General features: G+C 55.9%; 3 protein-coding genes across 3 annotated transcripts; 1 reads left to right on the top strand and 2 right to left on the bottom strand.

Moving 5' to 3' along the window:
* Positions 1-60: 60 nt before the first annotated feature.
* Positions 61-4,375, bottom strand: DIPK1B (divergent protein kinase domain 1B; the record flags this gene model as incomplete). Its single annotated transcript, XM_079544527.1, has 5 exons — positions 61-873; positions 1,020-1,196; positions 1,353-1,460; positions 2,566-2,700; positions 4,313-4,375. The coding sequence occupies 5 exons, from the start codon at positions 4,373-4,375 to the stop codon at positions 61-63; spliced, it is 1,296 nt and encodes a 431-aa protein (XP_079400653.1).
* A 4,814-nt stretch (positions 4,376-9,189) lies between these two features.
* AGPAT2 (1-acylglycerol-3-phosphate O-acyltransferase 2) lies at positions 9,190-15,526 on the top strand (the record flags this gene model as incomplete). Its single annotated transcript, XM_079544891.1, has 6 exons — positions 9,190-9,377; positions 12,652-12,785; positions 12,997-13,172; positions 13,273-13,368; positions 14,541-14,613; positions 15,375-15,526. The coding sequence occupies 6 exons, from the start codon at positions 9,190-9,192 to the stop codon at positions 15,524-15,526; spliced, it is 819 nt and encodes a 272-aa protein (XP_079401017.1).
* A 2,578-nt stretch (positions 15,527-18,104) lies between these two features.
* On the bottom strand, positions 18,105-24,659 carry EGFL7 (EGF like domain multiple 7; the record flags this gene model as incomplete). Its single annotated transcript, XM_079544545.1, has 8 exons — positions 18,105-18,197; positions 19,646-19,808; positions 20,084-20,148; positions 20,867-21,031; positions 22,123-22,218; positions 22,970-23,082; positions 23,172-23,294; positions 24,580-24,659. The coding sequence occupies 8 exons, from the start codon at positions 24,657-24,659 to the stop codon at positions 18,175-18,177; spliced, it is 828 nt and encodes a 275-aa protein (XP_079400671.1). The 3' UTR covers positions 18,105-18,174.
* Between the last annotated feature and the right edge of the window lie 1,023 nt (positions 24,660-25,682).

The raw sequence follows: 25,682 nt of genomic DNA on the forward strand, positions 1-25,682 counted from the left end.
AAGCAGACCTTTGAGCCTTGGCTGAACTTGGGGATTTCAGATTCTAAGCCCTGGGCCCCACTAGGAATATTTGGTGTTGGAAATCTTCTTCCAGAGCAAGGTCTTGAGGTTGTTCAGCACGAGGGAGTGGTGCACTTCCATCTGGCTGGCCAGGCCGCTGAGGGTCATGCAAGTTCGGAGCTGCTTCTGCAGCTCCTCTTTCAGGTCAGGCGGTGCCCCGTACAGCAAGTAGTCCTGCAGCAGCCCGCAGACCTTGGCCAGGTTGGGCTGAACCACGTCGCTTTTGCACTGCTTCATGAGCTTGTCGCAGGTCGCCATGCAGTCCTTGCCGTAGGTGCAGTCCACGTTCTGCTCGCAGTGACGTCCCTTGAGAAACCCTCTGATGGTCATCTCCGTTGCCACCTTCCTCAAGTTGACCATTTTGAAGTCGTATTTGTCGTTGTAGCCCACGTTCCTAAAGCTGGTCTCACAGATGTAGAAGTTGCCGTAGGTCCCGTGGAATATCTCCTCCACAAACTCCAGCAGCCCGATGGTGATCTTGGCCCTCCGGGGCCAGGCTGGTGCAAACCACTGGTGGATGACCTGGTGGAGGGCAGCGGGCAGCAGCGACTGCAGGAAGGCTGGGATGTCTGCTCCGTAGAGGGAGTTGTGAGGGATCTTCTCTGTGATGTAGAGATCCCCGCAGTACCCGAGCAGCTTGGACGTGTGTTCCTTCTCGTGCAAGGAGAGCATAAGGAGAAACTCGTTGAGCTGAAGTAGCGCCCAGATGGATTTGGCCTCTGCTAAAGACACTTTCCCATCCCGGTTCACGTCTGCCATGGTGATGATCTGGCTCACCAAGGCTGCGAGAGAGGTCTGATCTCCAAGGTTGGACTGCAAAAGAGCAAGAAAAATGGTGTCAGACTCCTTCAGCTCCCTGTGGTTGGGCTCAGTGTGGTGAAACTCATCTGGAGAAGCAAAGAGCTGTGAGTGCGTGGCCTGGGAGAGCAGCGGGCTCCGGAGGGACCCTGTGCACTCACCTTTAGGAAGTTCAGGAGCATTTCTTTAAACTCGTCCATTGACGTCCCTCGAGTCGGTTTGTCAAAGAGAACCACATCCCTCCTGGGAATGGAGTCTGGGTTGCTGTCTGCCTTCAGGGCCTCCTCAATGCCACATTTGATGATCACCTCCTTCTCCTTCCAGAGCCCCCTGTAAACCTGCAGCGAAGGAGAAGGGAGCAATGAGAAGAGGAGAGCAGGAGCAAGGCCAGGATTGGCAATGGTGTCAATCAAGGAGCAGCAGCGTGATCGGGGGCAGAAGGACAGTTCCCAGGTCCCATTTTTTCAGCTCATCCCCAGTGAGCAGAGACCTACCTGCTGGGTGGGAGAGGAGGAGAGGCAGTGCTGGAAGCGGAGGCTGTGCTCCTCGCACAGATCTTTGCACGTAGAGCCAGAAATGATTCCTTTCTTGTACTGGTCGCACTGGGGAGGAAAAGCAGAGGGAGGAGCAATTTCTCATGAACTCCACTGCATCCATGGTGAGCCTGTTTCCTCTGATTTCATGCAAGCCTCATACAGGACAAAAACACCCTTTAAAAGAAGCGCATCTGATTGCAAAGCCACGCGGGCTGTTGGGAGGCAAGGCTGCTGCCAAGCGACGGGCAGCATCTCCAGCAGGAGCTGGGTGATGGTGAGGATGCACGGGAGGCTCTCAGCAGAGCAGCAGCCCATGTTGTGAGATGGCTTGGCCCCTGTCCAGGCTGTGGCTCTGGTCCACAGGCAGGGCGGCTCGCTCGCTGAGCTGGAAGCATCCGCGGGGGGGAGAGGCTGCAGCTCTGCAGTCAGCAGCGCGGGCTCAACAGCCTCAGGCTGGAAACAGGCGCTGCAGAAATTCACAGCATCTACTGCCTTTCTTTTTTTTATTATTTTTTTCTTTTTCAGTGTGGATGGGAATTAACCCTCAGACCCGTTTATGTGGCCCATGGCAGGACGCAGCACCTTGAACACCGAGCTCAGAGCAGGAATTAGCACCTGAGACCCCACGGCTGGAATCACGCAGAAAATCAAATTAAACGATTGCTGCTGTTGTTATGGCAATTCTTGCCTCCATTCTCTGCAGAAGGATGGATGAACGAGGTGTTTCCAGGCAAAGCCTCGCCGTTCTGCTCCCTGCCAGGCTGGGCAGACCTGCAGCTCCTGCAGCAGTCCTAGGGAGCCCTGCTTGGCCACCATCCCCAGCTGGGCTCCTGTGCAGGTTCTTGCCCTTTCTGCAGGGCACGGCAGCACACTTACAGAAGTGCACCTGCAGTCTGGTTGCTCCCCTTCGTCCTTTGCTCAGCTTTAGGTGGGGGGCTGGCACAATGCCTGCCTGCAGGTCCTGACATCACAATTTCAGCTCATAGACATTAACCTGCCGATGCCTGGCCTGCTTTCCTCTGACATCTCATTACGTTGCCCTGCCAGGATAAGGTCACCTCCCCAGCCTGCGAGCTCAGCATGATGCTGGGGATGGAGCCAGCGTAACACAGCCCCAGCACTGCATACACAGCAGTGGCACAGCTCACCCTTTCCCCACACCGTCACTCACGATTATCATCCGGCAGATGTGGCCACGGCAGAGCTCAGAGTAGGACGAGTAGTGCATGTAGGCCACCCAGCTGCCCACGAAGATGCCCAGCCACACCACCAGCAGGTACTTCACCTTGATGCCTGGGAGGCGGCTCTGCAAGGCAAGGAAAATGCAGTGGGTGAACACGGTGGTGCTCAGCCCATGGGTGCTGTCAAGGATAGGGCTTTTCCAAGCAAACCCACTGATGGAACCTTCAGCCTTTTTTATGTACATCCAGCCACCTATTATGCAACTCCTGCTGCAAGTAGGTCACTTAAAATTCCCTCAAAGCTGAGATTACAGCTGCTCCCCAGCAAAGCGCTCTGCAGAAGTTTGGTGCCATCGTGGCCCTCCTTGCCCACCTGACCCTCCTTGCACCTCTCACATAGGTGATGGACCATAAATGGAAATACTGAAGCATGAATGGCCCCACGGTGCCCTCTGTGCCCATCCACCAATCCTACTGCTAATGAACACCAATTCCAAGAGAATCCGCCATGAGGGCTGGGTAAAAATAAAGGATGTTTGGATTTCCCCATAGGGCTGCGTTGTACCTACAGACCCAAAGGCAGCTCAGAGCACTGAAGGCAGATACATTGCAAGACCCTCAAAGCACAGCAGCCCCCACAGGCTGAGGACAAGGAGCCACCACTGCCCTCAGCAGAGTGCAGTGTGCTGATGGAGAGGCACCTCTGGTCTGAACCAACAGGTCAGGTTCCACTGCTGCTCCTGGATCTCTTCCCTAACATGGGGTGACTAAGCCTTGAGTGGCTAAAATGTCCCTTTGGGCTCATTCAGACCAAGGATCCATCCTGTTCCTGAGCAGATGTGAGGTCAAGGCCAAAACCTGAGCACAGCGCATGGGGCATTTCATTGTCCATCAAAATGGTGGAAAGGAGCGTGGAGGTTTGGGATGCACCGCAGTGAGGTTCCATTGGGTTTGGGGCACATTTTGGATTCATGGCTGATGCTGCATTCCTCCCCACCCCCCTCTCGGGGCACAGGGGTGCCCTTTCCACTGCCATTAGTTACCCTGTGTTTGGTTTTAGGATCACTCCAGGGGACATGGCAGTGATTTGGGGCCACAGCTGCCATCAAAGGCAATATGGACAGTGTCACCACTCCCACGTGCCCTTGCCCCAATGCCACCAGCTTGGCCTTCCCTGCAAGACCCCAACCCCGTGCAGCCACTCCCCAGGCCCTTGGACTTGGAGGGTGACAAAGCAGAGCCACAGATCTCAGCTCCCAACCCCTCTGTGCCCCCCCGGGCCGTGCAGTCCTTCCCGGCCCCATGGGCTGAGGATGGGAAGGCAGAATTAAAAGAACAGAAAGAAAAAAAAAAAGAAAAAAAAAGCAAAGGATGGCAGTCAGCCATGCTGCTGCACCGCTGTGTATCTATGGGGAGTGAATGGGTGGACGGATGGACGGACGGACGGATGCACACATCAGCATGCCGGCAGTGCTGCGAGCTGCGCGTTATGCAACCACCGTGGATGCTCGGTCCCCCGTCACCGTGTCCCGGTGCCCATCTCCGGTCCCCATCCCCATCCCATCGCTATCCCCAGCACCCGGCGCAGCGCTACGAAGCATCCCTTTGTGCCGGGATGCTGGGATGGGCAGCACCGAGCCTCCCCCGGCCCGGATCTCCCCTCTCCATCTCAAATCCCGCCCCCCTCCAACCCCCCCCCCCCCCCCCCCCCGGTCAGGATCTCCCCCCGGGCGGTACCTGCAGGCCTTTGGAAATGGGGCAGAACAGCACCAGGTGCACCAACCGCCGGACCCTCCGCATGCTGCGGGCACCCCGCGCCCGCGGGCCTCAGTCTCCGGGGGGCATGGCGGCGGCCCCCGCCTCGCTCCGGGGGGGTCGGGAGGTGGGGGGGCCGAGCCGCGCCGCCCGTCCGCACCACCGCAGCGCTCTCGGCCCGGTTCGGCTCAGATCGGCTCGGCCCGGCTCGGCTCCGCCCGGCGCGGGGCGGTGCACGCAGCTCCGCCGCAGCTCTGGGGGGGGGGGCGGGGGGGAAGGATTGGGGAGGGGGGGAGCGGAGGATGCCCGGCTCGGCGCCGCGCGGTTGGGCTGTGCCCACCCATCAGCCTCCCTCCAGCTCCGCATTGACCCCGCTGCGTTCCGGGGATGCCGCTCCCGGCCCCGAGCGGCTGCGGAGCTCTGCGTGTAACGCTGTTCTTCCTTGTGCGCTCGCTGCCTTCCGAACGCGAAAGCCGAGCAGCAGCAGCAGCAGCAGCAGCAGCAGCGCTCAGTGTTGCGTTTGGGAAACCTCCAGCGAAACAGGGGCTGCTTTGTACGCCGGCTGAGCAGAAATAGGACGGGGAGCGCTCCGGGACGGCTCCGCACAAGGCCGATTCTAAAAGAACTCTCACTCGCTATTAATAACTCCTCGCGTTATCTGCTTGTCCCTTTGTCACGCTTCAGATCCCCCACTTCCATTTGACTTCGACGGCACCGCGGCCTGGAGATGAACGGGCACCGCGTGCCGGCAATTAACGGCATTTGCGGGGGCTGCCAGGATGGGCGCAGGATGAGGGCTGCCAAATGTGGGTCATTGCCGAACGGCTCCGAGTGCCTCTGCTATGGGGCTCTGAGATTGCCGGGGGTGGATTGTCCAAAGAATCTAATTAGGAACGAGCAGACCTTCCCCAGCTGTAATATGCCAAGTAATTAAGTGATTAGTATTGATTGCTGGAATGCTTAATGAGCAGTTATAACCAAATGATTAATTAATCCAATCAAACGAGGGATAGCAACGCTGCAGGTGTGGCTGTATCTCATAAGTGGGGGCAGTGGGACGTCCCCATGGTCCCCACCCCTGTCCATGTCCCAGGCACGTGGGTGAGGGTTCCAGGCTCCAATGCTCCTTCCTGTGCCCCCCACAAAGCTTTGGGCCATTCACCCACACCGTGCACAGCGCCCACAGCTGATTGGGCTCACTGGGGCTAATTGGCGTGGGTTTTATGCATCCAGGGGTTAATGAGGGGCCTGTGCAGCTCCGGGAGCTCTTCCAGTGCAGACAGCTGGCTGGAGAGGCCCCGATGTCCTTTACATATCAGATCAATCGAGATAGTTATAATCTAGTCCTTGATAAAGCCAAGAGCAGGTTTGCTGCCCCGCCAGCTCAAGGGGAAAAAAAGCAAGCAATAGGGAGAGGTCAGAGTGAACTATTGATTGGGCAGCGGTGGTGCTGCTCTCAGGGACGGCTCCTGCAGGGAACTGTGGGGCTGTTTGCCTCTGTATCTCACTAAATGCCTTTCCATTGATCTTCTGTGACAGGCGGTGACTACGAGAGATTTTTTTATCCAGAGTCATTAAGAGGTGTTAATCAATAAGAGAGGAAACGCAGGGAGGCACACTGTTATCTTCACGCAGACACGTTGCCTCTGTGGATTTATTGTGGGTTTTGTTGGACTGGTTTTAGCCAGGGCTGCCAGGATGGGAGCTCAGCAGTGATGGACTTCAGCTCTTGGAGGCAATGGGAGCTGCTGCAGCGCTGCTCTGCCGAGCTATGTGAGGAGTTGGGGGCACCTGACCCCATGGACCCCATCATCCCGGGGCTGTGGTGGAGCTGTGTGTGCTGTGTGTGCTTTGGGGAATGGCTCAGAGCTGGGTGAGAGCATCCATGGGCTCAGCCAACAGCGACCGCACAAAGCGATGCTGCAGAGAAAGGGGAAAGCTGTTCTGGAGGAGGGGATGGGGATCCCAGCAGGGAGCAGCTTCCCTCTCCATCTGCATCTCCCCTCGCTCCCCCAGCCCCAGCAGCACGCTGCTCCAGCTCTCCTGGGCCAATGCACAGCAGTAATTACCGTGGCTCTCTGGGGGAATAGGATCTTCCCCTGCGCTGTAATTACAGCTGCGCATCTCCAGCAAAGGGCTCAAAGGGAGAGGGAGCAGAGGGAGCACAGAGCTGCCGCAGGGGTGCAGGCACACGGAGGAGTGCTGGCTGGGAGCAGCTGCTGTGGCTGCAGCCCTGCTCTCACAGAGGAATGGCCCGCTCCCATTTTGCTCAGCACCTTGCCTGCTGCACGTGGTGCAGTGCTTTGCAGAACACCAGGTGCAGGGAGAATTCCAGCCTCTGAAATGCAGCAGACAGATCTCAGAGCGCTGTGTTTTTGCTGCCTGCTGCTCCCTGCGCAGTCTGCCAGCAGCAGAACAGCAGTGCTGGGGGTCAGGTGGGCTGCAAACTTTGGCAGTAATGTAGGAAACGGTGGTGCATTGGCTCTGCTATCCCCAATCTCCAGCCATGTGAGCTCAGTGGGGCTACTGGTGGGGTGTTCATCTCATGCATGGTTTTAGTTGTTTTAGGACCAACCAGGCTGGAATGGCATCAGGTGCTGCAGGTGGGACAGGCAGGCAGAGCTGGCAGCTCTGGGGAGCAAATGGCCACCAGCAGCAGCTTGCTGCTCCCCTCGGCCTGGCCTTGGCCCTGCTGTGCTCTCAGACCCGCAGAACACAAGAGGTGTTTGCTGCAGGTATGAAATATGCTGAGTGCTCGTGTCCCCTGACCGAAGGGGCCATAAAACCACATCTGGCTGCAGTTAGCATCCGAGCAGATAGAGAAGTTACTTTCCCAATCATTATCTGTCGCTGGGTAAAGGTTGCACAAGCAGAGCTTTCCTTCCCTGCTTATCTAATATCCTTTTGCAATATTTTCTTCTTTCTGACCGCTCATTTCTAAAGACAAACTCTCTCCTCGTTACGCTTTCTTTTCCGAGAGAGCACAGCAGGCTGTGCATCCCCAACCCCCACCTCATCCCCCAGCCCCATCCCTATTCCCAACCCCAGCACAGCTGAGCAGTTCTGAGGGCTCCAAGGTTTTGTGCAGCCCTGTTGCTATGTAGTCCTGCAGACAACTGCAGTGCAGCCACACCGAGTCAACATCCCAGTTCCTCCTCAGCTGTTTGCTCTGCTGCCATGAGCTCACTGACGTGGTACAGCCTAGGAACACAGCATGGTGGGACCACGGGCAGCAGAAGCCTGTGCAGCACCCACGTGCCCTCATCCCCCTGCACGCATGGGAGATGCTCTGTGGCACTGTGTGGCTCACACACACCCCAGTGACAGCTCACCAGGGACTTTCTCTCCCTGTTAAAAAAAGAAAAAAAAAAAGAAAAAAAAAAAAGAGAGAAAATCACAAGGATAGCACAGATGTGCTGCAGGCAGCCTGTGCTCTGCTGGATGGGAGTCGCTCCTCCCCAGCATGGGCCTGAGGGATGAACCCAACGCTGTGATGCTGATACAATGAGGGCTCTTTGTGGTATGAGCAGGAATCATGAGACCAGCTCTGAGATGTCATTGCCTGGCAGCTGGGGGAGTTCTGGCCCCGCTCTGCCACAGAGAGAAAGGGATTGTCTGTGGGTCAGATGCTACAGCTGCTGAGCTGCCCCCGGGGCTATCAGTGGGTCGGTTGCCCATCTCTGACATTGGGTCAAGAGAGAACCAAAGGAACAGCAGTTATGTGGGAAGGAGCGATGGCTTTTCCTCCACTTCCCCAGGAGCTGTAAGGTTGGCTGTGCTGATGATGCTGGGGCTGCAAACCCCATGCACTGCTGAGGCCGTGGCTCACCCTGATGGAGTCCCAAACAGCCCCGGGATGGGGATTTTAATGCAGTGTTGTGAAACCTGCTGAAGGCGGTGGGGTGGTTTGTGGTGAATCCAGCAGACTGCCTTCCATCTCAGCTCTGTGCCCACGAAGCTCTTAGGCCTCATCCTGAGCTCACATCAGTGCGGGTGAGGGAACTTCCCCCTGCCCTGCCCACTGGTGCCTATGGAGAACCAGTGACCCACCCTGGCCTCCCCACAAAGGCTGTCACATGGAGACCCAAAGTCCCAACATGGAAAGCATAAAGAAACCTAAAGACCCCACGTTGTGCCAAGAGGGACCAAGAGCAGGATCCTCCTGTGGCACCATGAAGAAACCCAAAGATCCTACAGCATGCCAAGAGCGACCCAAAGATCACCCACAGCAGCATGAGAAAACCCACAGACCCCACATCACACCAGAAGGGACCCAAAGATCCCACACCAATGCCATGGGATGCATTGGAGGCGTGGAAGGACCCCATACCAATGTGGGATACAAAAACCCTACATCACACAGTGAGGGGACACAAAAACACCCCACGCAGCACCACGAGGGACCCCAAAGACCCCACATCATGCCAGGACAGCCCTCCCCATAGCACCACGAAGAAACCCAATCTCACTCAAGGAAGGACCCTATGACCCTGATGGGCACGGCGCGGGCACCCCAAAGCTCCCCAACCACGCCACATAGGATACAAAAACCCGGCGTCGCACCAAGAGGGGGGACCCAAAACCGCCCCACACAACACCACAACTGCACCCCAACCCCCACCCACGGCTCCCCCACCCGCTCCAGGCCCCGTCACAGAGCTCCGAGCCCTCAACGCCCCCCCTCCTCGCTCTCTCCCCGCCCCACGGGGGGCGGTGCGGCCGAAGTCGGGGCGGAGGGGGCTGAGCCGAGCCGGGCGCACCGCCCACATAAGGCGGGGGGAGCGCACGCCGTTCCGAGCGGCCGTGGGGGGCGATAAGGTGGTTGCAGGGTCGGGCTCGGAGGGTCCCGGGGACGCGGCATGGAGCTGGGTTGGCTGCTATGGGGTGCGGCGGTGCTGCTGCTGCTGCACCTCCTGATGGAGCTCAGCCCGGCTGTGAACTTCGCGTTGCGCATCGGTTTTTACTACGTGTTGTGCATCGTCTGCTCCGGGCTCACCGCTCCCGTCTGCCTCCTCGTCAACGGCGGCCGCACCGTCAAGAACATGAGGTGGGTGGGGAGGTGGGGGCGAAGTGGGGGGCATTGGGGTCCTTGCAGGGGGTGGCACGGAGCTGCGGTTCCCCTGTAAGGTGGAGGGGGTCTGGGGGATGCTATGGGAGGCTGTGTGTGCTGCTTCACGTGGGAACTGTTTCAGGCTGGGAGATGAGCTGGAAGACCACAAAATCTTTAGCCTAGGTTGGGATCTCCTTCCTCCCCACCATCAATCAGAGATGGAACCTCAGTGGGGCTGTAGGATGCTGGGGCCTGAAGGCCACGCAGCAGCCATGGCTGTGCCCAGAGAGCTGCCGGGTGGCACGTCGTGTCCTTTCAGAGGGATGTGGGGCAGCCCCAGCTGTGCTGGTAGGCCTGGGTCCCATCTTCCGGGCCAGACCCACGTGTGTGGGGCACTGAGGGCAGGGTTAGCACTGCTGTGGGTGGCACAGGGGAATTTGGGTTGGTGTTGGCTTCCGGGCCCTGCTGTCAGCTTTCCCTCTCTGCTCTGTCTTCCCTACTCCAAGCTGTGTTTGTAGAGAGGCTCCTCTTGGGGGGGGGAGTGGAGCCCTCTGCCTTCATGCATCAGCGTGGATGAGAGGTGGGGCAGATCCACGCTTTGGCAGCTGTGGGGTTGTGGTGAGCTGAGCTCAGAGCAGGGGCTGGGGAGGAGCGAGCGGTGCCGGTAGGAAGTGCCCTGTGCTGTGCGTTGGGTGCTGCTGCGAGCTGCTCTGCCCTGCAGTCCATGCTGAGCTCCCAGGGCAGGATCTCCTCCCAGAAGTCGACACCCAGCCTTGTAACCGGGGCAGCGTACGATGCCGGCTCTGTTTTCATCCCTAAAACTTCTGAAATCTGTCAACTTAGAACGGAACTTTTTCAGGAAGAAGAGCTCCTTGTGCAGAGCTATCCTCCTGTTGAAGCTCAGAGCTGAGCTGTAGCCAGAACCACCCTTTTCCTGTAACCCAAGCCCATCATTTCCACTCGCTGGCTCCAGCTGCTGGTGCAGCTCCCAAATTCTGGGAGGTCTGTGGATCCTTATTGCTACAGCTTCCCCGTGGAGCTGGTTGTCCTGGTGCTGATGTTGGGGGGCAGGCTGTGTCAGTGCTGGAGCAGGATGCCCTGTCCTTGCTGTGCTGGGCCGTGGGAGAGATGCCCTCCTCTGATAGATAGATGTGTTTATCTAGTGGTGAAACCTCTTGTGAGAGCTTCTAGTGCGATAAGCAGCCTGCATGAATTCTTCACAATCAGAGAGTCCTAAAAAAGCCTCGCAGAGCTGCTCGAGGGCACGTTGCCTCTCATTTATCCCCTTGCTCCGTGTGTCTGGCGGGTAGGACATCAGATTTACGGCTGTGGCTGCACCACGCCAGGATCATCTTCCCCACAGGGAGCTGCTGGGGGGGGGGGCAGGAGCTGCCCAGCCCCATGGTGACGTGGCTGCTCAGGGCTGCCCGTCGCCCAGTTCCTCCTTGCTGCTCCCAGCTCTGCCCCTTTGCCTCTTTGAGCAGCTCAGGCCACATCTTATGCAAGGAAACGCTGGCTCTTCACTGGCAGGAGGAAGTTGGGTGGTTTGTTCTTGAGTAATGAGTAACCAGCCTCTCCCAGCCGCTTCCGAACAGCGTGACTGCTGGAGCAGCGACCTTGTTTTTGGTTGGCAGGCAGGAGGGAGGAGAAGTGGGATGTAGGTCAGTCTGGCGGTGCAGCCTCTGCCGGCCTCCCCCCCACCTCCCCGGTCAGTGTCACCCCGGCTCTCCTCACCTGCCCTGCCCTGCCCTGGCTGTGCTGCCCTCATCCCGTGCGGGGCTCTGGGTGCGGTCTGACCTTTGCAGCAGGTTTGCATGCCAGGGATTGACGGCAGTTGTGTCATGAAGTGGTGTAACTGGCGGCCAGTGCCCTGCCCTGAACTCTGGTGTTAGAGCCAGAAAGCCCCGAGGGTCTGTGCATGGGGTGCAGAGATGGATGTTGCATTGGTGCAGGCTTGTGGCTGAAGGGATGGGGATCATCTGGGGAAACAGCTGCTGCCAAGGCAGAACGAGGTGCCAGCAGCTTGCTCACCTGCTGCCCTGGGTGACTGATGCTTCCCAGGTGGGTGGTGGTGGGGAACCCTCCAGCAGGACCCTGTGGTGGGTGCGGTGGGGTACCAAATGAATGGGACTTAATATTGACCCTCAGACCCATCCCTGCAGGGAGGAAGGCTCTCTGCTGTCAGGGAGGAGGTGCAGAGCATCCTTTGGAGGAGGAGGAGGGCAGGGCAGCTTGCAGGTCTGCTTCAGGGCAGGCAGGGCTGAGCTGCTGGCTGCTCCTGGGGGCTTTGCTCACGTGCAGGCTCCTCCGCCTCCCGTCCTGACAAATGGCTGCTCCCCTGCCCAAAATAGCCCTTGTGCGCTGCCAGCTTTTGGCTGCGTCCTTTGATCCACTTGGAGGGTCCCCAGCTCCCACCTGTCCCAGCGCTGTGAGCTCACAGGGGTTTGGCCACAGCATGGGGCTGGCTGTGCCCAGCAAGGGTATGGCAGGGCTGAGCTGAGCTGCTGGGGAAGAAAGCTGGGAGCTTTGGAGGATGGACCCTAAGGTCGCCGGCGGAGCTGAGCTGGCAGGAGGAAGCTCTTGGTTTGAAGACTGCAGATTTTTCTCAGGTAATGCCACCCCGTGTTGGTAGCACTGCAAAGAAGTGCTGCAGTGAGCAGGATTAGCACAGCATTCCTGGGGCAAAGGGTGGAAGTTAATAACGAGTGCTGGGGTGTGCCAGTTCCTGGAAAAGCTGTTTGAAACAGCTTGTGGGGCTGTGCTGACTGCAGCAGGAAAGCACCGGTACCATCCAGCCAGGTTTACAGCCCTGACATGGGAAAAAAGGAGTGGTGAATGAGTGGGGCTGGCAGCAGGAAGAGCGATCCCTGAGCAGGCTGCGTAATCAGCCTCTCTCCCTCCTGCACTGGATGGAGGGCTTCCAGTTTGCCCTCTGTTTGCAGAGTCCTTGCACCTGTGCTAGGCTGGGCTTGGCTCCTCTGAAGTGTCTGTAGTGAGTCTGGTTGTGAGGGGATGCTGTCAGCCTGAGGGAAGCAGAGAGCTGTGGCTCTACCTTACATTCTGCTTCTCCCAGGATGCCACTGACATTTGTGCTCTCTTGGTGTGATTTGCAGTGCTTCAGCTGTGTGCTGAGCACCCTCAAATACATGGGACTGGCCATGCAGGACAGGCACGTGGGTGAATGACAGACAGATGGGGCTGGAGGCTGTCACAGAGCTGTTCTTGTCTCCTTGCCCTGCTGCTGTCTGACCGCTCTTCTCCTCCTCTGTAGGATCATCAAAACCGTGGTCAAGTCCTTCAAGTATTTCTTCGGCCTGAGGTTTGAGGTGAAAGGACTGGAGAACTTTGAGATGGAGGGCCCCGCCATCATTGTGTCCAACCACCAGAGCATCCTCGACATGATGGGTGAGGAGCAGCCCAAGGGGGGAAGCGCTTTTCTTGGTCACCCTGTGGGAGGCCCTGCTGGCATCCCCTGCCCCGGCACTGCTCTGTGCTCCCGAGGCCGCTGGTTTGGTGCTGGTTACTGGAAGGGCCTCCCCCCTCCCTCTGTCCCATCCAAGTGCAGGTGCTTGGGGAGGGGGTGGCTGCTGGGTCTCACCCTCTGCCGTCACGTTAGGGCTGATGGAGGTCCTGCCCGACGGCTGTGTCCAGGTGGGCAAGAAGGAGCTGATGTACGCCGGCACGGTGGGACTCATCACCTACCTCGGGGGTGTCATCTTCATCAACAGGAAGAAAACCAGCAGTGCCAAGATGGTGATGGCGGAGGTGGCCAAGACCATGATAGCTGAGAACGTGAGTGGCCTTGTGGCATTGCCTGGGGGGGTGACGTGGCAGTGCTGGCGGGAGGGAATGCTGCAAGAAGGTTGCTGGAGCAGAGCCTTATCTCCTGCAGGTGAAGGTGTGGGTGTACCCTGAGGGCACGAGGAACTGCACGGGAGATTTGATGCCATTCAAGAAAGGAGCATTTCATCTTGCTGTCCAGGCACAGGTAACAGTGCTTTGCTTCCCAAAGGCTCCTCCCAAACGTGAGGACCCAAAAGCTTTTGCAGTGGCATTGCAGGCTGGCCGTGCTGTGGTGTGGTTGGTTTGTTCCCAGGTGAAGCTCGTAGCTCACAGCTGTGCTTCTCAGCTCAACCACCCTTAGGTGTCCTGAGTTCTGCCTAGCAAGAATAGAATGCCTATTTTTCCCCTCCAACAGAGAGCCCAGCACCACACCAAGAGCTTGCCTTGGGGATCCCACAGCTGGCAATTAATTTCTTAATCCCCCATGTAGCAACAGCAGAGTGTTGATTTGTGTTTATTGATGTTAGTGCTTTAGAGCATCACCCGGGCTTCCTCTTGGTAAAAGTAGCAGCCTCTTCCCAGGCTGCCACAAGGGCTGCTCTGTGCTGTGTAAGATGCCTTCTCTGCTCAATATGGCAGAGTCCATGGGAGAGCAGCAAACAGCTCCTGGGCTCTGGAAAACTGGAGCTATTGGTGCTCCTGAAGGAGCAGCAGAATCCAACTGTGGCCAAGGGGGATTGCTGCCAGCTGGGACACCTACTCTGTTCTCTGGTGCCAAAGGAAGGCACACGCTGTGCCTCAGCCTCCAGTGCATGCTGTGCCTCCGTTCTTGGGACCAGAATCATTGGAGACCCAAGGGGAAATGTTCCCCTTTCACAGAGCATTGCAGCAGGGATCCTGGAGGAGGGAGCAGGTGCCAACCTCCTTCTGGGCTTGGCAGGGCCTGAAGGGGAGGACAGTGGAAATGTTGCCCACCTCTGCTCCCACTGCTGCCGCTCCCCATGAGTCACCAACTGCAAACCATGTCTGTGTTACCAGTGCCAAAATAACGTGACTCTGGGCCTGCCCTCCTGGCTCTGTCTCTGCCTGCCTGAGCCTTCCTGGGAGCACTGATTGCAGTTGGTGACACCCCTCTCGGAAGCTGAAGGCACGGAGGCTGCCCTGCCCCAGCTATGTGCTCTTGCAGCACAGAAAGGCCTGTCAAAACAGGCAGCCTCGGTGTGTGCAGGTCAGGAACAGCTCAGCCTGGCCCTGGAGGAGCCGAGCTGAGCTCTGCAAGCAGTGCTGACCTGAGGCTGAAATGTCAGCCATCCCCAGTGCCTCGAATGTCCCAGTGGAACCTGACTCCCCACTGCAATTACTCCTCTTCCTCCCCAGGTCCCGGTGATCCCCGTGGTGTATTCCTCCTTCACCACTTTCTACAACCCGAAGAAGAATCTGTTTACATCAGGTATGAAAGAGCCTTCATAGCTTCTCAGAGATGGAGTGATACCGTGTCTGCATGGGGATGTGGGAGGGAGGCCGAGCTGAGCAGATGCGTGGAGGCAGTTCAAAGCACTTGGCACCAGAGCTGGGCTGGATTAACTCAGGGGAGGATGTAATTAAACGTTCTAAGGGGTGTTTTCATTAAGAACTAGGTGCCACCTCTCTCTCACATAGCTGGCACAGCCCAGGTGGTTTGGAGAGGGATTGTGTTTGGGGGGAAGAAGCAAGCATGGTCTGAATTCTGGTCTTTCACCGCAGGGACCCCTCTGCAAGTTGTGTTAAAACTCGTAAATCTGTCAGTGTAAGTGCTGGGCAGCAGGTTGGCTTTCAGCCAGTGTGAATCAGTAATGTTGGGAGCAAGCCTTCCCTCTGCTGCTGGCTGGAGGTAGGAGGGCTGGGCAGGAGCAGATGGATGGAGCACCTGGTGCTGAGCTCTGTGTGCTCACCTCAGCCCTGCAGAGCTCAGGGTGGGAGCAGCCTCTAATGTCCCCAGATCAGGGCCTGGGAAATGCTTTGCTCCTTGGAGCAGCTATTTGGGGCAGGGTGTAATTCTCAGAGGATCTCTTCCCCTGAGGGCAGCACAACCTCTGCTGGCAGGGGCAGATGACTGCAGGGATGGGTACCTGGGGGGCTGCAATGAGCCTGTCCATGGCAGGTGTTCTGTAAGGGCAGAGAGCAGCACTGCTGCGATGGGAGCTTTCTCACAGGCTCCTCTTGTGCTTCCAGGCAAAATCAAGGTTGAGGTTCTCCCGCCAATAGAAACCAAAGGGCTGACATCAGACGACGTCTCTGACCTCACTGACAGATGCTACAACGTCATGAGGGAGACCCTCTTCAGGCTGTCGGGCCGCCCAGGCGAGGGGAAGGATTCCTCCTAGGTGCTGCTCCAGCGGCGTCACCGTGTGGCGGTGGCCGAAGGGACCCATCTGCTGCCAAACACCAAAGGAACATCTCTTCCTCCGCAGTGACTTGGAACTCTGGGGATGCTGTGGACTGGCACACGAGGCGTATTGAGCCAGCAGCGAGGCTCCCTGTTGAGTGGATTTCTCTTAAGGGTTCTTTATCTTGCAATGAAACGTCTCCTCTTTCTGTATTTCTCAGGCACCAAACGTACGCTACCAAAGGGCTCAATGACCAGAGAGGTGAGTTCTCCAGCTCAGGCAGCTGCCGTGGGGCAGTGAGGAGGGCCTGGTAGGAGCCTGGGCTCTGCCCTGTGTGAATGTCCCCGTGCTCCTGCTGGCTGTTAGGTGCTGCCCCAGATGGAAAGCCAGCAGGCAGCAGTGTGTCCCTGCACAACCTTGGTGCTGAGAATTGGGAGAAAATCCAGACTCTGGCTGTCCAGCAGCACAGCCCTGTGTTCAGTGCTGTGCCCTGCAACGTGCTTCTGCCAGCATCCCCAGGTGGAGCAGAGCACCGAGGCTTTTTCCTGAGAGATGCCCTTGGATCTCAGCAGCATCTGTTGCTGGGGCTCTGCGTTGCCCAGGCGTTCTGGAGCCAAGCCTTCCCCCTTTGAGGAAAGCTCCTAGGGCCAATAACTGAGCTAAAAAAGGGGAATGCATGGGGCCAGTCAGCCGTGAGCCTTTCCTAAAGCCCAGCTTCTCCTCATTAGAACAAGTGCTCCCTCACTTAGGGGTACAGCAGTGCAGGGGAAAGCTGTGGTCTCACCGAGGCAGTGCACGCTGCCTGTGTGGGTTTGGCTGTGCTGTTTGTTCGACCTCCTCGCTGCAGTTATCCTGGCGCCTGGGGTGCTTGGTGCAGATGCAGAGGGCTCTGCCACGCTCGTCTTGTCATGGTCAGCACTGGCCGAAAGATGGTGCCTGTCCCATGTCTCTGTGCTGATCTCAGTGAAGCTGCTGCTCCGCAGGAGTTGCAAAACTTGTGGGGAGCCTACAGGGTGTGTGAGCTGAATCTGTAATGGGGAGAGTTTCAGTTTTCCCCCTAGGGAAAATAGGCTCCATCCCTTTTAGAGGAGTTTGGATAAAGGGCTTTCCCAGCTCTGGGATGGCAGATGGGGCAGTGCTTCTGGATCCCTTGCTGTTGCTCTCTGCAAAGAGCAAGGCTGGCTCAGGTCTGTGATTCCGGGGCTCAGGGAGGCATGAGCACTCTTGCTAATGCAGCAGGGAGCACCACGAGATGAGCACAGCCAGCTTCTGGAGCCTGCCTGTGGCTGAGTTGCTCTAAGTGGATTCGCAGGGCATTTTGAAGGGTAAATCCTCACCTGGGCAAGGCACAGCCGGCAGTCTCCAAGGCAGACGGTCCTTGGGCTGAGTTGCTGTGGAGCTGGGGCTTTATCCTAGGGTCTTTATGGTACAGTCTCAGGGGTCAGACCTGCCAAGGGAACGGGTCGGAGTGGGAGGATGGAAAACCCAACCAGCACTTTGTAAGAACAGCAGAAAAATGGCTGTTATGGAGGTGAAGCCCAGGAAGATCAAAGGAGTGCTCAATGGAGCAACTCATGCAGCACCTGGGAGAAAGAAGCAATGCCTCTGTGTGCATTTGTCTACTGTTCAGTTTTCATTGGGTTAAGAATAATGTATTTTGCTTAAAGAGGGGGGGGAAAAAAAAAAAGAAGTATGTCTTTGATTATTTAAATGAAGGAGACTCTTGATTTTGTGTGGGAGCTGAGGGAGGAGGGCTGCTGTGGGAGGAAGAGCCCACAGCAAAGTGGGGCCACGGAGGGAGCTCCATCCTTCCTGTAATGAGCCTGCGGCCTCTGTGCACAGTAGGAGACTTTATTTTAGTGTAACTCTTTATTTTAGTATAACTCTGCAGCATGGCTGTACCCACAGGGCTCCTCCTTGCAACTGTGGTTGTAGCAAAGTGTTGTACCGCATTGCTCGCGTCTGCTCTGCTACACCTGCAACCTTGGCTTGAACAAACAGAGCTAGGGAGGTTAGCGTGGACTGCCAAAGCAGCAACGGTTGGGTGGGGGAAAACAGCCACCTTAACAGTTGGTGCTGTGCCAGTGTAAACAAGTGGGCTTTGTCTGGACTCCATTTGCAGAGCAGGTGTGCAGGGGACTTGGCTTCACCCTGTTGGCACGGCTGAGTGATGCAGGTTTGTCCCTGTCTGCTCTGCGCTGGTGATGGGAGTGTCACAGGGAAAGGTTTTGCATTAAAACAATAAAACCAGGCTCTATGCCTTCAGGCCTGTGTAAAAGCATGATGATTACTGCCCTACAGGGCTAAGGAAGAGGCAAACAAAACCAAGCACCACATGAATTCGTGTAGAGCCAATCTCTGGCACAGCCAGACGGGCACTGCTAATGGCATGAGGTAAGGCATTTATTTTCTGCCTCTCCAGCAGGAGTGGGGTGAGATGCTCAGGGTTAAAAGTCCAGTTTGGAAGTAACTTCATGACTTTTGGTAAGGTGAGTTGGAAGAGAAAATACTGGGAATCTGATGGGAAACCAGCCTTGTCATTCTACCCTGCGTCTTCCTGGAGATGATGCGTCTTCGGCCCCAGACTGGGGCTGGAGAGACAAGTACAGATACAGTCTGCCTGTTCTGATTCTTTGGGTGCCCAGCTAGAGTTCATTCTTGCAGGAACCTGGAAAGATTAAAAAAAAAAAAAGTAAATAATCCAGCACTGTTGTTAGCCAGGGTTTGGTGTGGTGGTGGCACCTCCAACCAACACAGCAATGGGCACAGAAGAGCAGGTTCTCTGTGCTGGCTGTAACCAACTCCCCTGTCTTCTCACATGCTAAATAATCTCACTGTCTCTTCCCCCTAGAAAGATGAGGTTGACCTCAGCGCTTATAAAAGTCATCTACCTCTACTGTTTTTCCTTTGCCAAACAGCCCCCTGCTGATTCCATCCTGCTGGCCCTGAGCCTGGTAAGCCTATGCATAGCACCTCAAGGCAGGGAAGGCACTGAAAAGAATGCCAGCTGGGACTGGGCTGTCCTGACCACAGCTGCAGCTGATGCTCTGCACTCACTGCAGTACAACAGAACAGTCTTGTATCCTCCAGGGACTTCCAAGAACAGGGGAGGGACAAAGGCAAGTTTTGCCTGCTGGAACAGGCTTGGCAGAAGCTAAATACAGGACTTTGGAGTCATCCCTTGGAACAAATCCACGTTACCTTGTGATGCTGCTTCCATTCCTCAGTGCTGTCACTAATAATAAGCATAGGGCAATGCTAGGAAACCTGGCCCACTGAGACACTTACAGGTTTTCGTAATTACCCCTTTCTGAGTTTTTTCTTTAAGCGTCAATTTGCAGCTTCAAGCAAGCTCTTTGAAGTTTTTAATACCTAAGCCATTAGCACAAGCAGTGAACTGGGACTGGGTATGCCCTGAAACCTCCCTTGTCCTTTCCTCTTAACAGGCAACGTAATCCCTGTGCCTTTAGCACGAGGCTGCTGGACTCAGTGCCTACTATTTAAGGCACCTCTGTGGTGCACTGCGTGACAAAGTGCTGCTCTACAGACTTCAAGAAGAAACATGCCTAAAACTTCCCAGGCTCATAAATCTGCCGACTTGGGCACGCTCCCTAAACTTTGCTGATTGACTTTTTGCACTGTTAAGTTTTTAAGACTCGGGGCTTTTCATTTCATCCTGGACTAAGTTACGGTGCTACAGGGAGGGGGGAGAGCTGGTGAGAGTGCTGTGAGATGTGCCCCACTGCTCAAGGCAGCCTCCCTTTGCTTCTGCCCAACAGCCCTGTTTCCATGTGCCTCTCTTACTCTGGCTGCTATGAGCGCAATCAGATGGTGCAGCCAAACAGACAGCTTTGGAATGAAGCTAATGGGTTGTTTGCATTCATCTTTTATTAATTACAGGCTGCTGAGTTTGAGGGAAGATCAAGATGAATAGTGATATATGTGTTACTGATCTTGCTGGCTTGCATCTGCTCTCCACAGCCAAGATCCGTGGCACAAACAGCCCCGAGCAAAGCTGTGGCACTGAGGTCTGAGGCTGCGTCAGTGGTGTTTGAATGTGTGAGGGGAAAATGGGGACAGTGCAATGCTTCACCCCTCCTTTTTGCAGGCACTTACATGTCTCCAGCCGCTCCTCCAGGAAGGAGATCTGCTCGCTCAAGGAGTCAATTCTGTCCAGCTGCTGGAGGGAGTGGGACAGTCGGCTGATGGGGTCTGTGCCAACGTCCTCTGGTGCAGATGGCATGAGGTTGTGGAAGGGAGCCAGCACCAACTGGAGTTTCTGCAGGGATAAGAGGAGCCATGAGCAGTCAGGAGGCGCCTCAGCGCGATGTTTGGTTGCGTTCAAAGGGCTGCTGGGCTGGAAGAGCTGCTGGGAGGCTCTGCTTGCAGTGTGGAGCCCAGCTGGGATCCTTGCCTGCTCCCTGCTTGCGTGAGGTCAGCGTGGTGTTAAAAATAGAGCAGGGGTGGAGGGAAACCCTGGCTGTGCACAGCCCAGGCTTGGAGCTGGCTGCACATGGCCGCAGGAAGGGGCAGACGGGGACATCAAACACACACCTGCTCCAGTGCTTCCACTCTGTTCTTCAGGTCTTTCATTTCTTCCTTCATTTCACTGGAGGGATCTGAAAAAAAAGGACCAAATGGGTTGGTTAGTAAAAATCCATTGCCTGAGGTGAAGTGGGATGTGCTGGGTTCAGGATAAGCAGTGCTGCTTGGTGCTCCCCTCCGAGGGAATCTCAGGGTTCAGGAACTGGATGCAATGCCCACTGCAAGCACAGCAGTACCTAGAATAAAGTGAGGGAGTTTCTCAGGCTGTGGGGTGATGCTTAAAGGACAAAATATCCTTTCATGCCTTTGCTGCCAAAAGATGAGTTAGCACCCATGTCTTCCCTGTCCCAGGGCGAGCTCTGTTGTAGAGACATGACAAAAGCAGGTGGTGTTTGGGACAGGCAGATGGCTCCCCCAGGTGTTGCCACGTGATGCCAGCGCTGACCACAGCGCATTATTACTCACGGTACGAGTTTGAAGTGTCACAGCGCGTACCAAAAGTAATAATGGGCCGTCACCAGCAGCTCCTGATGCTCCTTGTGGCTCTGGATGGATCTGCCCCATAGGAAGGATGACGATGATGATGGAGAGCACAGCCGCAGTCCCGACCACCACACACCACAGCCAGGCTTTGTCACCCCTGCAGGGCCTGGGCTTGTGCACAAGGCAGGTTTTGTTCCATCTTCTAGCTCTTGCCAGTCCTTCTCTAGCCGTCCTGTGCTGCTGTGTTAATCCCAGGTTTCACCAAAGCCCCCAGGCAGCTGCTGCTATGCTGCAGCAATGGGCAGTTACCTGCTTGGCTGAAGGTTCCTGGCTCGGGGCCTGGCACCACGGGCTGGCATGCCTTGTTATCAGCAGCGAGGCTAAAGCCATCCCAGCAGGCACAATGGAAGCTCCCAGCTGTATTGACGCAGAGCTGGCTGCACCCATGGCTCCGGCTGGCACATTCATCTGCATCTGAAAGCACAGGGGTGGCTCCATGAGGACAGGGCTGGGAGTAAAATGCTCAGGGGCAGAGAGGTGCAGATGGAGTAGAGATGCTGCTCCCCCTGCCGAAGCCACGCTGACATCTTCAGGGTGGGGATGTGATGGGCCAAGGCCCAGATCACTCTCCCCAAACTTGGCTGGCAGCTGTGTGGGTGCCCCTCAGACAGGGTAGGAGCACACCAAGAAGATGCTGGTGTAAATATAGGATGCCCATATTACTTATTTATCCAGAGGAAAAATCTGGCCTCCTTCCTACATCCCTCTCACCCTCCTAAGGGTAAAAAGCCAAAGATAAACTTAGAAATGCCCATACTTTGGCCAGAGAAGGCATCATCCTTGAGCACAGGGGTGCAGGCGGCTCCATATCACTGCTCTCAGTGTCTGGCTCTCATCCTGGATTTATGGTCAGGGTTTTGGTTCCAGCCAGCCGTGGTGAGGAGCTATCAGCCTTTCAAGTGTGTATAAAACCCAGTAACCTCTCCTCACACGGGGGAGTTATTAAAGCTGTTCCCACAAAGCAAAATGAGCAGAGCTGCTTCCCACGCCTGGGCAAATCTGTTCTAGGCAGTGGGAAAATCCTTTCCCCAGCACTGGAGCTGGAGCCGTCAGAGATGTGCTCAGCCCAGCCCTGCCCTGCCCAGCACGGGTCAGTGCCACGCACTCCTCCTCTGCCTTACAGGAGGGCGGACGGCCAGGAGAAGTGTTGGAAGTGGTTTGCACCATGCTGGTGTGCTCTGCTGGATATCCCCGTGCTCCAGTGAGGCATCAGGCTGCTCTCGCACAGGAGAGGAGCCCTTCCCCTCCACCCCCGGATCTTTTTGCTTTACAGATTTAGGTTCTGCAGCAAATGAGCGTCTTCGTTTACAGCAAGAGTTTACAAAGGCTGGGAGATGGGTCACTGTAAATACGCAGCCTTGGGACAGCCCCACGTGTGTGAGGGCTGCTCTGCTGAAGGCCCTTTGCTGACTGCAGTCCCAGCAGAGCACAGCCCCAGCTCGTGCTGACCTAACATGGTCCCCTATGCCAGGAGGTGCCAGGAGGGGAGCAGGGTGCAGCAGTACCTGTCTGGCAGGAAGGCCCCATCCAGCCGGGCGGGCAGGCACATCTTCCAGGGAAGGTGCAGTGGCCGCCGTTCTGGCACGGCAACTGGCACAGAGCTGTGAGGGCAAACAAGCACAGCATCACTTGGTGGGACTGGACATCTCCTCCCCTGTCTCCATACGTGTGTGCAAACACAGGACAGCACAGCCTTGTGGCAGCTCTGGGCATGGGCTGCTCCATGCTGGTGGGGCTGGGCTGTGCTGGGGGTGCGGTGGGAGCAGCAGGAGTGGGACAAACAGGTCTTGGTTTGGAAAGAGGCTGAGGGGCCTGCACAGGTCAGGGGAAGGATGCTTTGGCATTGGGGTTGGACTCAGTGATCTCTGGAGGTCCCTTCCAACCCCTACGATTCTGTGATTCTGTGAAGGAGGGCCATGCTGCACCCTGACGGCTCAGGAGAGTGGTGTTGCTCTGTGTCTCTTCTGGAGACAGATTAGCTGCTGATGTGCCGATGTGTTCTGCATTTGCTTTATGTTGCACATCACAATGTCCTCCTGAAAGCATTTCTCTTCCATTACTGCTGACTTATGTGGAAAGAACTTGCTAACTTTCTTCATCCTCTGGTAACTCTAAAGTTAATAAGCGATCCCACAGGAAAAAGGCCTGAGGCAGCCAAGAAAGCCTAGAAATTAATCAGAAATTGAGCCACGTTTGGTTGTGCTATTGGATGCTGAAAAAACATAGATGGAAGAATCAGAGTGGTGTTGGTCAACAAGAGAGTTGGCTGCTGCGATGTGACCCACCCAGGATCAAGGGGCTGGGGGACGGCAAAGTGAACAGGGCCCTGGGGTGGCCCGGTGGCTTTGTTACCTGTGTTGCAGCTGATCTCGTAGCTGCTGGTTCTGCTCCATCCAGGACAGCACGAGGCCACAGGCTGAGGTACCTGTTTGTACACCTGCCGGTAGGCAACCTTATAGATGGTCCTGCAATACAGAGATGAGGCTGAGTGTCGGGGGGCAGCCCCAAGCCCCCAGCCCGGCTCTCACGCTGCTGTGGACGCTGCTTCCCCCACCTGTAGGTGCTGCACAGGCGGTGGCCCTGGCAGGTGGTGAGGTAGGGCAGGTACACGGGCTGCACGTGGGACTCGGTGTGGGCAGCAGTGCGGCTCCGCGGCTCCGCAGCGCACGTCCTGCGGCTGAGCAAAGGAGAGCAGTCAGGCAATGGTTGGCAAACGACTCGCTGCTTCCCACATCGTCTTGAAAGGGCCGTGCTGATTTACACCAGCTGGGGACGTGGCCTGACAACTCCTAATTGCACATGGCTATTTAAGAGGCAGTGGCTCATTGCCCAAGTGACCCAGGAGGTGACTTCACGCTGTTAGGGGCAGCGACACAAAGCTGCAGCTCTATGGGCTGCATGGCCCCTTCCTCCCCAGCCCCTGCACAAAGGCACTGACCCCCCTCACACCCTGCAAACTTTCTCCATCCTGAACAGTTGGGGTCCAGATTTAAGGGAAATGTATTCAGAGTAGTTCTCCTTCCATTCTCTGTCTCGCTTCAACCTAAAATCAATCACTTTTGAAACGTATCTTTTCCTTTCTGAGCTTTCTGTGCCCCTGAACCTGATGTGCCTTTGGCCAACAAATTAATGATTCCACAGAAAGAATCAGGCTGATGGTAAAAAGATAGAAGACAGTGGAAAGTCACCTTCGGTTCCTCTTAAGATAAGTGAGACCCAGTCAAAAACATTCCCAAGGCCAACAGCCAAAGCAGTATCAGTTAAAGATTCTTTCTCTTCAACATTCTCCAGCAGATCTGTCCCACCAAGGAACTTGCGTGCTCGTCTCAGCCTCACAGCTCAATTATGAGCTAGAATTAAGAGGCTGGGAATTAGCATGGACATCAGCTGGCTTCCATTAACTCCAGAAAAGTCCTTTCAGCTTCACTAGTTAACGTTACGGAAGATGCAGTTTTTAAATGGAAATTGTTTGCTTTGCAAATGTTATAATAAAGCTATAGCTGAAGTTGCGTGCGTGCGAGAGAGGAATTCAGCCTGTGGGTTTAGTCACGACCAGAATGTGAAAGGTTTAATTCTAGAGGAGAGAATTTCAATGTAAAAACAAACTTTGGAGAAAATGAGCTGGATCTGGGGGGCGGGGGCTGAGCTCAAGCTCCTTTCAGTGGGGGAAGAAATTGGGGCATTGAGCACCGAGCCTCCTTTGACCATGGAGATGCTCGGGCTGTGCTGGGATGTAGGGACAGCATCAGACCCAATTCCTAGGACGAAAGCAGACCCCAGCCAAGAAGTGACTCTGCAGAGCCTCCTCCCAGCTCCTCGCCCAGCCAGGTGCCCCTGCTGCCCCACCAGCTGTACGGTGCTCTCCATCGCGGGTGAGGGCGAGCCATGCCATGCCTTGCAGAGGGGCTCAGCATGCGCTCATGAGCACAGATCTGGGAGATGCAGACTAAAAGGAGGCTTACCCCACCCGGGCGAAACTGTCTGTACTGGTGGCACTAAGGATGATGGCGAGTCCCGAAAGAAGGCAGCTGATTCGGCGCATGTCCTGTCTCGTCCTGCAGCACTCTGGGCTGTGTGGCACGCACCAAGGTCACTCCTCGGTGGGAAGCATGGGCTCCTACTGCATGGCTTGCTGCTCAGCGGCGAACTCTGGAACAGAGAGAATGGCAGTGTGAGCACATGGTGCCCATCCCCAGCTGGTGGCATCCGAGGGATGTATGGTGACGTGAGACTGATGGCCAGGTTTGTGCTAAGGAAATAGAAATGTCCCTGTGAGACATCCCCACGGTGCTGGGTGGGCTGGCCGTGCTGTGCTGTGCCTTATTGCAAGCTCTGCCAGGATGTAAGACAAGGAAGAATGAGGTTCTCTGCTTTCCAGTGACACACAGGGGGGTACAGGACCCAGCGGGTCACAGCACAGGGAACAGGGGACATGTGGGACAGGGCCGTCGCTGAGGCAGGCTCCTGCTAGCACACACCAGGGGGCTGCACAGAAAAAACCTGCATCATTCCGAAACATACAGCCAATTCCAGGCAGCAAGGCCAAAACAATGGCCTGTAATTTAATTTCTTAATCCATACAACATTGTAAAGCTGCATTTTCCCACCATATAACATACTGAAATCTGATCTTCTTCTCTTTAAAATACAAGTTCTTGCCAGGGAAAAGTTGCTTTAAGGGCCACATGTACCATCTGTATACAGAGTGAGTACTGAGCTGGAAAGAAGGAGGCTTGGATTTTCTAGCAATGGGACAAATACGAAGCAGGGCTGAAGAAGGTCAATAACAATGCCTAATTTAAAAACATGTCCAATTTAAACAAAACAGTTGGCCTCCGGATGGCAGCAGTTAAAGGAGGAAGGAATAAAGAATCCCACCTTAAGCACATGACAATTAAAGGAGTCAGACTATCTGATTAATCTTTGGAAAAGAAGTTGCTTTACTGGGACGCAACACAAGAGGAAACAATCTTCTGAAACTGCAGATAAAGAGAGCTACCTAAAAGGTTCTAAAATCCTCTGGTGACGTGGGGTGAGACTGGACCAGAAAGCTGCAAACTCCTCT

The sequence above is a fragment of the Tetrao urogallus genome, assembly GCF_951394365.1.
Source record: "Tetrao urogallus genome assembly, chromosome: 19".
Lineage (NCBI taxonomy): Eukaryota > Metazoa > Chordata > Aves > Galliformes > Phasianidae > Tetrao > Tetrao urogallus.